General features: G+C 37.7%; 1 protein-coding gene across 4 annotated transcripts in view; it reads right to left on the minus strand.

Moving 5' to 3' along the window:
- Positions 1–12,870, minus strand: part of SNX14 (sorting nexin 14) — an 80,105-nt gene that overhangs the window by 45,889 nt on the left and 21,346 nt on the right. For all 4 annotated transcript variants that reach the window (XM_074948061.1, XM_074948062.1, XM_074948059.1 and 1 more), the window contains exons 7-14: positions 12,133–12,217; positions 5,766–5,922; positions 4,033–4,108; positions 3,056–3,100; positions 2,888–2,968; positions 2,613–2,727; positions 1,238–1,393; positions 732–856 (exon numbers count right to left, since the gene is read on the minus strand). In XM_074948061.1, coding sequence (XP_074804162.1) covers positions 732–856; positions 1,238–1,393; positions 2,613–2,727; positions 2,888–2,968; positions 3,056–3,100; positions 4,033–4,108; positions 5,766–5,922; positions 12,133–12,217 — 840 coding nt within the window. The remainder of the gene's footprint in view (positions 1–731; positions 857–1,237; positions 1,394–2,612; positions 2,728–2,887; positions 2,969–3,055; positions 3,101–4,032; positions 4,109–5,765; positions 5,923–12,132; positions 12,218–12,870) is intronic.

The following is a 12,870-nucleotide window of genomic DNA, read 5'->3' on the forward strand; positions in this document are numbered from 1 at the left end:
AGCAATCTGCTCAGAGATGTCCATGCTTCTATGGCTGGTTCAGAGCTGTGCCAGCACAGCCTTTTGTCCCTACAGGCCCAAGAGAGCCAATATCTTCTGTCCACTCCAGGTAGGAGCACGTCTGGAGTGTGCAGCTGACATGGTCAACTGGGCAGTTACACTCAATATGGAGAGTTGCTAGGTGTGATTGCCAAGCCGGACAGTCAGGAAAAGGAGTTCCAAAAATTCATGGGGTTTTAAACGAGGGGGGAGCTTCTGGTCCTGGTGACCTGTGGGTAGTGGAGTTCATAATGGTGACCACAGCAGTCAATGTGAGGCACTGTGGAACAGCTGCTGGACGGCTGTTAGGATTGATCTAGGTAATGCAGCACCTACACACGTGCTGCATCAACCTCTGTACATTGACCTTTGCTCAATTCTGCTCCGGGAGGCAGTGTTATTATGTTGGCCTACTGGGCAATTTACATCAGGGTGAGACATTTAAATATAGAAACACAAAACTAGGTCAACACAAGGCAGCTTACATCGACATAACTTTGTAGCGTAGACCAGGCCTCAGTTATATTGGCTCTACCCTGATAATAAAAGCACCTATTTTTACCAGTTAAATAGGTAAAATTTTGAATACATACAAGGAGCAAAACTATTGTTTAAGCTGTCACATTTACATTGCCATTTTAAAAAAGAAACAACTGTGCTTAAAGGCAAGACTTCAAGTCTTTCATGCTTACCTCATCACTGTGACAGAACATAGGGGTAAAGACATTCTCTAAGAGGGAAAGAACATGTTCATATGCTTCAAAAAGGCATCGCATAGTTTGAAGTTTCACAACATCTACATATTCACCTTCAGCAACTGCAGAAAAAAAATCCTGCTGTGAATATTAATTGGATGTGCCATTGTTGTTCATAAAGTTTTTCTGATTTTTACAGGTCGCAGTCTCAAATTAGTCTGTATAAATCCACGCAGGATGCAGCCAAAATATTGGAACACTAAAGTACTTTGTGAAGCAGGATTTAAATACATTATCATTCATAGAGAACATTAGGCAGGGAAAATCCAGAGATAGGAGTATATGCATTCTTACACACCTTTGGTTTGCTAATTAGATTGCATGGTTATGATAAATTTAAAGTTATTTATTATTTGAATCGACTAGGACTTTTTTTAGTCTGACAGAATGCTTTATAGATTCCAGTATAAATTCTTGATCATTCCTTTCAATCTCAAACTTACTTCTTTGAATCTCTTCCACGATAAAAGGATCAAATCTAATTTTGTCAATACTTTCATCCAAACAATAGGTTTTGTAGATTTTCTGCACCTCTTCATGAAGAGACATTTTTTCAGTATCTGATAATTCTGGTTGCAAAATTCTGTCATTAAATTCCTCTGGAAGGTGAAGAAAAGAAAATGCATGTGTTGATCAAACTTAGCTAATATAAATGGTGGCACCTTAAAGTGGCACACAGATCAGCCATCAGGGTATGTCTACACTGCATTCAGGACATGTGATTGCAGCATACCTGAGCTAGCTTTGATCTAGCTAGATCAAGAGCAGCTGGAGTAACAATAGCAGTGAATCCAGGGTAGCACAGGTGGCAGCACAGGATAGCTCTGTCTGTGCAGGAACCTGGGTACATACTTGAATGGCTGCTAGCTGCCTTGGTTACATCTACACCCGCTGCAATCACACCTCCAGACTCCAGTGTATACCCTCAGATTCCTTTCCAGCAGATGTGGATATACATAAAACCTTAAATGTTTTAAAATTTATGACCAAGCTGATAACACCAAAATCTCTAATGCAGTTTAAGTTGTATTAATACTTATGGTTTAAATCTAAAGTTATATAAATTGATCCATAAAAATAAGACCTGCAATAAAACTAATTATTCCCTTCCACAGTAAAATTCACAATGTTCCTTTGGAAGACTATGGGTTATGAACATTTTCATTATTTCCCTTTTGGTTGAGACTTCTGGTTGTGCCTCCTTGCTGAAAATCTTGCTTACAAACCACAGCCATTGCCCATTCTCTACCACTTGATTCTCAAATGAGTGCTTAGAAAGCTGTCTGTGTAACAAAATTTGAATAAGTAATGGCAAAAGGGACACAGCTGCTGAACAAGTTTCAACCTCCTTTACATTCTGCAAAAAAAGGGAGGCACACCCAGAAGTCAGAACTTTCATAAGCTAGAACGGAGACTCTCACAGAATTTTCATAGTCTGCAGTACATCTTTTTAGAGAGATTGTAGCAATGGTAAATACAATAGTTTTCTTTTAAAGGAAAATCAAGATATCCCAGGCTTTACATTGTATAATTGACAAGTGCATTTTTTTAAACTTGTGATGAAAATTTTTTAAATAGTCTTCTCAACTAAATAGAAAGCCAATTAAATGCAAAAAACCCACAATGAAGCAACATTAATGTTGTTAAGTTCAGCATTAAAATGTCAGGAAATATCTAAGTAAAAACTGAACCCAGAACCTCAGCTCAGTCCTTTGCTTCGAGATGCTGTCTTTGATTGCAGAATTCACTAACGGACCAACACCTAAACTCACTGTTTAAGTTCAGTGAGTACACCTAAGCATACTAGGGTAATCTTACCTACAGTCAGACAAAACTGCAACACATGTACTGCCCCTTCCTGTTTCAGAAAGTTCATGAAGCGAAACAAAAGGTCTTGCTGTTCTCTAATCTCTCTCAATTCCAGCTTCAGAACCTAAACATGAAGTGGAAAATGCAGTTAGTTTGTATATTTCTCAAGCTTTCATTAAAATAAACCTTTTCTAATAGAAGCAATGAAAAGAGCACTGGTAATATGTACAGCTCATACAATACTTATTCAAAATCTGTATATAGTGAGAGTTTTCTTCACTTACAGATGGTTTTTTATTGCGAGGGTCCGCAAATTTCTGCAGGAATGGAATCAGAGAAGCAGCTGGCTCAGTTGCTTTTTCAGGCTGTAGAAAGAGTGTTGAACTACTGAGTAAGATTGACACTGACATGCGTGAATCAATTATAAATGTTCTCATTTTGTCAGTACTCACTGGGCTATCATCAATGAATTTGAGAAGCAAATGGTTGACAGTATCCTAATGGAAAAAACAAACAAATGACGACAAACCAATCTGTCTGAAAATCATTTCATTGCCATCCAAGTTTCTAGCAAGATTCTGACAATTTTTATATCTTAAAATTGCAAACATAAGCAGAATAATTAAAAAATGGTTCTAACAACTTCTAAATTGACACCTGAATAATCTCTACATCCAGATTCTTAAGTCAATGAACTTCCCAAATGAGACATGCACAGACACAAGTTCTCCATCCTGCAAAGATGAGAGCTGTTTGGCATTTTAATGCCAGTGCAGGTCAGGTGAGTTACAGCTGACTACAGGCAGTTCCACAAGCTCAACTAATCTTTGCCTGCAGCCAAGCTGTATTCAGACAGTTGTGAAATTTTCTTCCAATTGAAAACCAAAGATCAGACAAGTGACTTTCTATCCTATCTTTATAAATGCAGTACCACGTATCTACATAAGCAAGAAGTAAACAAATTTGCATCTATGGGGAGTGGCTTTTAGAAACGCCTTGTCCACACACAAACATTGTAATTATACCGGTATAGTTAAAGTGGTACAACCCTAGTGTGGATTAATTTATATAGTTATAAAGGTACTTACAATGGCACATCTTATTGCATACACAGCTTTAGTAAGTATAACTATTCTGGTAATAAATCATACCTCTAACAAATACAAAAATCAGTTTGTAGACCTAGCCTAAGTATTTTTTTTTTTATTAATGTAGCCAAATAATCCATAAAACCAAATTAACACTGCTTCACCAAAAAAATAAAAGGATTGGGTATGAGGTTATTTTTCTTTCTGTAAACCATTAAGCAGACACCAAAGATAAAACCAATGTGAAGTACTTGTTTCACCACAAAGCACCTCATCATTGGACAAAAAGGAACACAATGATAATTTTTATTTACTCTATTTCTACTGCTCCAAAATCTCACCGGGTCAGCTAAGAAGTCCATGGAGGGAAGGAAAACAGAACCAGACAGGATCTCTCTTATAAGGAATGCCAGGGATCTGAAAGGGAAAAAAAAATTATTACATTTTCATAGTAACTCACGTTATTACATTCATAATTTGTAATGGGATGAGATATGTAAAGTTAATATTTTTGTACTAAAATGTCTTTCCTTGTTTAATAAAAACATATTATTTTAAAAGATATTTCAGTACTCCATACATTCAGTCTCAGAATCACAAGATATCTAAACTGATTCAACACATGGAAACTAAGGGGCAAATACATCTCTTTTCACTCAGCTCATTGCTTAATTCTCAGCACTCCCTTTTAAAACGGTCATGCTTGTGTTTGGAAGCAGGTCCTTATCTCAACAGGCAGGTTGACTTGTTTTCAATACTTCGACTGTGCTGACTGCCCCATCCTCCTCCTTTAGTATTGAAACATAGGTTTTCTATTGTGCCAATGAAAGAAGTCTAGATAAGGATCATGTAGATTCTTAACTTCTTCAGCTGGGATCTGCTATATATTCTTCCTATAAATCCTTTCATGGTACACTCCGACAACCTAAAACAAATGTTGTTCTGAAGATGAGGCGCTTGTGAAGCAAGTGGTCCACTGTTCTACATCGATGATGCACCCAAGCACCACTTACATAGTAAAGGCCCGTCTATGTAGTATGAGTCTGGAGAAAGGGGGGGGGGGGCGGATTCAGGAGGGACTTAGTTTGATGCCACACATGGAGCTCAGAAAATGCAAGCTAGTGGCCAGCCTGCTACCAGTTGAACATTTACCAAAACTCACTATACTGATAAGCAATTTTATACTGGTAACTGCACCACATTAAGGGGTTCCACTGATTTAACTAAATTGGTTATTCAACATATTCAGTTAAATTGGTGCAAAAACTGCATGTAGATGTCTCAGACTTCAGTGCTGCCACCTATCTATGCAAGCCCAGCTATTGATGCCTATCAAGCTGCCCACCCACCCCCAGTCACCAGCTTGCATTAACACCTCCCACCCCTACAGTTCAGTTTTCAAAAATCAACATTGTGTAGGAACTGGACATAAATTCACAATGCATGCATATCTCACTAACGTTAATGGGAGACTCCTACAGAACAGCAAAAATCAAATATTTTAGCTTTAAGACAGACATTGGTAATTTCCAACTGTAAAAATGGGTAAGTTGTTGAGAAGCAGCTACTTTTCTTTGCTGTTTCCTGCATTATGAGAACCATTAGTATCCTGAGACAGCATTATCCAGTCCAAATACCTTATGAGCCCAATAAGCTTCATCTACTTCAGTGCACCCAACATCTAGAACAAGCACACTAACCTATCACTGCCGTGGATCCCAGGAAGCAACAAATTATTCTTTCATTTCATTTTTTTGTATTTGGAGTTTCACTTAAGATCACTACTGTAGAAGCAAGGAAACTGACCAAGCGCTGCTACTGCATCTCAATTCCTTTCCTTTCTCCCTAGTTAACAGATACTTAGTCTCTTTTGTACAGAAATATACAAATCAACAAAAACATTAAGTAAGAATTCACTCTTTAAATTACACTTAAGAGGCTTGGTACTTACATAGAAAACAAATTCAAAGTTCAGGCTGACACTGTCCTTCACCCACTTTACCACCATTAAGAACTACAGCGCTATATGGCATGCAACTGTTGTAAATAGTACAACTTCTAATATATTTGATACCTGCAGTCTGTTGCCTTTGGGGGAAGAATATAAGGGAAAAGAAGTTCAGTAAGTTTTCTTAAATAGTGAAGTTCATCTCTTCGACTCCTCAAAGCCACATGGAGTTCTGGTCCATATTCTTCTAAAGCAGCTTGCTGTAAAAATTCTGGATTTTTCACTGCAAGAAAACAAAGGTTTAGCATGTTCTACTCTTTTCCTTCCTACCCTTGTGAAATAATGGGTGAGGAGATTTCTTTCCACTTCGATATGTGACAGCAATTTTTAATCTTTTTTCATCTACGGACTCCGAAAAAATTTCAAATGGAGGTGCAGACTCCTTTGGAAATCTTACAGTCTGCAGACCCCCACACACTGAAAGCCACTGATAAAAATATTAACTTGATAATGTCATGTAACATATGCACAGTTGTCAAAGACACACAACACACAACTTTTTCTTATACAGCAACAACTGTATAAGAAAAAGACACCTGTACATGGTCTTTTCACAGTAGAGCCATACTTCAAAGCCTACATAAAATTTCTACCTTCTTCTGTAAAAAGTAGTAACTTCTTCACTGGACCAATTCAATATTACCATTTAGTGGACAACTTAAGCCTGGTTTGATTTTTAACTATACTACAGCTTCTCTCCATTTGCTTTTACCTAAGTTTCACTCTCCAAGGCTAGGCTCTTATTTATTGGTTTGCTCTAAATATAATTTAGAAACATCTGAGACTAGAACTTTTAGTTATGTAATGTGTTTCCTACTTAATTTATACTCCAAAGTTGCTTTGGAAGAAAGATTGAAGCAATACATCTTTTGTGCTGCTTGTCACTGTGTTTAAATTAAAGTTGACCCGGGACCATTTGGTCAAAAGTATAAAGTATTCACATATCAGTAGCTATTTTGAAAAAAAAAGAATACTTTTTTCACAGGTAAAACCTCTGCACCTTAATTAGCAATAAACATTTTATAATCCCTTTAAATCACTTTAAGGGCAAGGACTGGGTTGTAGTAAATCAGCACAACAAGGTGTGAATTAATTCAACATAGGCCCTGTGCCAAGAAATACACTAAAAATGAATTAATTGCAGAACAGAACCTGTGAATTAGAGGGCTACAGATAGGTGTATTTAGTTTACTAGAATCTGTACGCAAAATAAATCTCAGTTAACAAATTCTAAAAGTGAGTCAATTATTATAGATCCTTATACCACCTGATGAGATTTAGCTAACTGGCATTGCTGAAAGCAGCAGGAAGAGAGACACTCTGGAAACTATAAATAAGGAGTCACCATAGGAGATAGCAGGGAGCATTCTGAAATAGAGGAGAGGAAAAAGTTGGAAGAAAAAGGGAGAGAAAGACCTTGGAGATGAAGGGTGTAGAAAGAGGAAAAAGAAAACAATGGGAAGAGGCCAAAAGAGAACTGGAACCAAGGCAAGGCTTAAAGTCCAGATCTCTGAACCATGGTGGTGTATATAGCAACCCCTCTGGGGAAGGCTTAGGAAACCTTCACGTTACAAGGAGTTATTTTCAGCTATTTACACATTTACTAATTTCACATTTACAGCTGAAATTGAGTATATCTGCTCTCAGTCAGGTAGCAATATTTTTCCCAAAAAAATCTCAAAAAAAACCCCACCCACAATATGCCATTTACAAGCACAGAAGTGAAAAAATGCAGCTCTTCTGGTAAGAAAAATGTTTGCAATTTTTTTTCTGAACAGCGTTAGCACCTTAGCAAATGGCCATGGAAGCTTTAAATTTACTATGATAGCACCACAAGATGTACCTTTCATTGCTTGGTGAAAGTTAGATTTGATTTGTCTAAATTATACCTCATGCAGGCTCCCAAAGTTCCACTGACACTCCGCAAAATAGAGTACACAACCCGAATGGAAATTTCCATTGAAGGAATTGTCAGGATTCCAATGGACATACTCATCCTTAAATGAAGTGGAGTGAAATTGCAGGTTTAATAGACAAAGGATTGTGGAATATAATCTGAGAATGTGCATATGAAAGAAGACAAGGCTCCATGGTCCTGTCTTCTTCCACAGGCTATGGACTGGTGCATAAAGAACGGGGCAAAGGTTTCCATCACACTGATTACAACACTGTGCTGTACAGAGCATTCTACTGCTTCCAAGCAAATAGCCAGATGTGGCAGAGTTTTCATTTTTCTTTTTAAAGAGCATATGAAATTCCATACATAAAGACTACAGTTAAGAGAATGTCAAGATTGCAAAGCAAAGCACTGAAAACTCAGGAATGGATGAAGTTAAGGTTGCCTCTGCCACCTTAACTCTATTCCCTTTTGATTACTAAAAAGACTGTTGTATTGCATAAAGTGATTATATATTACTTTTTTTGCAGAACCCGTGCTTTATTCAGGCTCCAACTCAGCAAGTAGGCCTACTTAACTTCAAGCATGCAAGTAGTCCCACCAGCTTCAACAGCACTACTCACATGCTTAAAGTTAAGCACATTCTTAAGTACCTTGCTGAATCAGAGCCTCAGTGCACACACTGGATGGTGATGTAGTAAATTTGCACAGTGACTGGGTCTGGGTCCAAAGCATCCTACCTCATGCACTGCAACAGATATACAATCTGGGAGAATGAGACAAGAACCTGGTGGAGATGAAGAATGGTGGTACTGTTAAGACACTGGACTAGGACCCCGGATTCTAGTTCTAGTCCTGCCTCTGCTACAGATTGTGTGTGACACCACGGGCAATGAACAGCCTCTCTATCCTCATTTTACAGATGCAGAACAGAGGTACAATACTTGCTAACGTTGCAGGGGTGACAATAAATTCAGCAAAATTCTGAAGAAAAAGTTCCTTATTCAAGGCAGGTGTTGGATGGTGTGCAGTAGCTAAGGTGCAGGGGGGAGGGGAAGGAACATGCATGCCACATGTTGAACAACAAGGATATTAAAACAGGTTTTTACCCCAAGAACTTCCCCATTCATTCACTAGGCGCTGTCTAACCTGCACATTGAGGCCTGAAGTCCGGCAGAAAATGTGACTAAGTACAGACTGTATTTCAATGCATACACTCACAGGGCAAAGTTAAGGCTGCCTATGCATTATAAGTTACATACTTGGATTGGCTACATTTAATAAATTATGGATGTCACTTCACACTAGCTATAAAATTAGCACAGTTTGCAGTTATTTAATTATAGTTTCATTTTAGTTTAGTTAGTAAGTTATAGAACAGTTTATTTCAGTTAAATAATATATTCACATACACATGCATCCTTTCACTTATTGCTGCTCATCTGGAATTCACCAGGAATGTCTTAAGAAAAATATCTATATTTTGCTCTGAACTGAACAGGAAACACATTCCTGCTCCACACTCCAGGAAAAAGACCAATTTTCTAAATTAACTAAATGTCTACATGTTGACAGTCACGAAATAAAAATCTTAAATGAATCCACATGCTCCACAGAATCTCTAGGGATAGTAATTCCATGCTCTAATAAGAATATAACAGTAGGGATCTATTATCGACCACCTGACCAGGACAGTGATAATGACGATGAAATGCTAAGGAAAATTAGAGAGGCTATCGAAGTAAAGAACTCAATAATAGTGGGGGATTTCAGTTATCCCCATATTGACTGGGTACATGTCACCTCAGGACAAAATGTAGAGACAAAATTTCTCGATACTTTAAATGACTGCTTCTTGGAGCAGCTGGTACAGGAACCCACAAGGGGAGAAGCAACTCTCGATCTAGTCCTGAGTGGAGCACAGGATCTGTAACTATAACCTTGGAAATAGTGACCATAATATAATAATATTTAACATTCCTGTGGTGGGAAGAACCCCTCAACAGCCCAGCACTGTGGCATTTAATTTCAGAAAGGGGAACTATGCAAAAATGAGGAAGTTAGTTAAACAGAAATTAAAAGGTACAGTGACTAGAGTGAAATCCCTGCAAGCTGCATGGACACTTTTCAAAGACACCATAATAGAGGCTCAACCTAAATGTATACCCCAAATTAAAATACACAGTAAAATCTAAAAAAGAGCCACCGTGGCTTAACAACCATGTAAAAGAAGCAGTGAGAGATAAAAAGGCATCTTTTAAAAGTGGAAGTCAAATCCTAGTGAGGTAAATAGAAAGGAACATAAGCACTGCCAAATTAAATGTAAAAAATGTAAGAAAAGCCAAAAAGGAGCTTGAAGAACAGCTAGCCAAAAACTCAAAAGGTAATAAAATGTTTAAGTACATCAGAAGCAGGAAGCCTGCTAAATAACCAGTGGGGCCCCTAGACAATCAAGATACAAAAGGAGCACTTAAAGATGATAAAGTCATCGTAAAGAAACTAAATGAATTCTTTGCTTCAGTCTTCACGGCTGAGGATGTTAGGGAGATTCCCAAACGTAACTGCCTTTCATAGGTAACAAATCTGAGGAATTGTCACAGATTGAAGTGTCACTAGAAGAGGTTTTGGGATTAATTGAGAAACTTAACAGTAACAAGTCACCGGGACCAGATAGCATTCACCCAAGAGTTCTGAAAGAACTCAAATGTGAAATTGCGGAACTATTAACTATGGTTTGTAACCTGTCCTTTAAATCAGCTACTGTACCCAATGACTGGAAAATAGCTAATGTAATGCCAATATTTAAGAAGGGCTCTAGAGGTGATCCTGGCAATTACAGACCGGTAAGTCTAACATCAGTACCGGGCAGATTAGTTGAAACAATAGTAAAGAATAAAATTGTCAGACACATAGAAGAACATAAATTGTTGCGCAAAAGTCAACATGATTTCTGTAAAGGGAGATCATGTCTTACTAATCTATTAAGAGTTCTTTGAGGGGGTCAACAAACATGTGGACAAGGGGGAATCCAGTGGACATAGTGGACTTAGATTTCCACAAAGCCTTTGACAAGGTCCCTCACCAAAGGCTCTTATGTAAATTGTCATGGGATAAGAGGGAAGATCCTTTCATGGACTGAGAACTGGTTAAAAGACAGGGAACAAAGGGTAGGAATAAATGGTAAATTTTCAGAATGGAGAGGGGTAACTAGTGGTGTTCCCCAAGGGTCAGTCCTAGGACCAATCCTATTCAAACATTCATAAATGATCTGGAGAAAGGGGTAAACGGTGAGGTGGCAAAGTCTGTAGATGATACTAAACTGCTCGAGATAGTCAAGACCAAAGCAGACTGTGAAGAACTTCAAAAAGATCTCACAAAACTAAGTGATTGGGCAACAAAATGGCAAATGAAATTTAATGTGCATAAATGTAAAGTAAGGCACCCGAACTATACATACAATATGATGGGGACTAATTTAGCTACAACTGATCAGGAGAAAGATCCTGGCGTCATCGTGGATAGTTCTCTGAAGATGTCCACGCAGTGTGCAGTGGCAGTCAAAAAAGAAAACGGGATGTTAGGAATCATTAAAAAAGGGACAGAGAATATCTTATTGCCCTTATATAAATCCATGGTACACCCACATCTTGAATACTGTGGACAGATGTGGTCCTCTCATCTCAAAAAAGATACACTGGCATTGGAAAAGGTTCAGAAAAGGGCAACTAAAATGATTAGGCATTTAGAATGGGTCCCATATGAGGAGAGATTAAAGAGGCTAGGACTTTTCAGCTTGGAAGAGAGGAGACTCAGGAGGGATATGATAGAGGTATATAAAATCATGAATCGTGTGGAGAAAGTGAATAAGGAAAAGTTATTTACTTGTTCCCATAATATAAGAACTAGGGGCCACCGAATGAAATTAATGGGTAGCAGGTTTAAAACAAATAAAAGGAAGTTCTTCTTCACACCGCACACAGTCAACCTGTGGAACTCCTTGCCTGAGGAGGTTGTGAAGGCTAGGACTATAACAGGGTTTAAGAGAGAACTGGATAAATTCATGGAGGTTAAGTCCATTAATGGCTATTAGCCAGGATGGGTAAGGAACGGTGTCCCTAGCCTCTGTTTGTCACAGAGTGGAGATGGATGGCAGGAGAGAGATCACTTGATCATTACCTGTTAGGTTCACTCCCTCTGGGGCACCTGGCATTGGCCACTGTTGGAAGACAGGATACTGGGCTGGATGGACCTTTGGTCTGACCCAGCATGGCCATTCTTATGTTCTTCTAAATCGAACAAAAACTGTCTGCATTCAGTCCTTGCCCAGGTTTGGCCCTCTATCCCCAGACAATCACCAAAGCAGACCGAGTGATGGAGTTTTTAAAAAAATGAAGGCAACAGTAGATTTGAGAATGAACAGATTAGCCAAAGTACTGGCAAATGTGAAGCATCAAAAGTTTTAGGCTTAGCATTTTAAACTTACAAACCATTTTAAATTTACAAAACATTAACATACATACAAATGTTTCACAGTACCTTTCTGCCTGGCTTTAACTATGACTTCTATGTGTTTCATTGCTGCCTTTAGCATTTTCTTTGTTATAACAGATGGAATGTCCACCTAAAAGAATAAATTTTAATTAAGGAAAAAACCAATTCTCCCAAAGTCATTAAAATAGATTACTATCAAAAGTATGTTAATGCAATTTATTAGTAAAATTAAAATACCCATCTATTCAAAAAATAAGATTTGTTTTTATCAAAAGTAACCACAGTAATTGACAGCATGCTCATTTTCATGGGAAAGCAAGGTACTTACAATTACCAGTTAATACCGTAGAATTCCTATTTTATGAACCATTTGGGGACTAAGAAGTTCATAACATTAAAAAAAATCAAAATATTGAGCTTTTCAAAGTTAGTTGTAGTAGATAAGGTACAAAAGTTAATTTTCTCGTTCAATGATAATGTACATAAATGGTAAGAAATGTATGCAGTGTGCATATTACGATCATACATAGGCTTGGCAGAATTCAATTTTATTTTATAATTTCAATATCAAAGTTCAATTTTGAGCATTTTTTTTAATTTATTGAAATTTTCACAGTTGCTGGAACTTACGGGAGGCATTCAGACAATGGAGAAAGATCAGAATTATTTAATGACAGCAGATGTTGAGATTCAACAAGTTAAAGCTTTTTATTTGTTAAAAATCATGAATTGTCAACATCACACGTCAAAATATACAAAGTAAATATCCTTAAATAAACTTTA

Source organism: Natator depressus, chromosome 3, assembly GCF_965152275.1.
Source record: "Natator depressus isolate rNatDep1 chromosome 3, rNatDep2.hap1, whole genome shotgun sequence".
In the NCBI taxonomy this organism is placed as follows: domain Eukaryota; kingdom Metazoa; phylum Chordata; order Testudines; family Cheloniidae; genus Natator; species Natator depressus.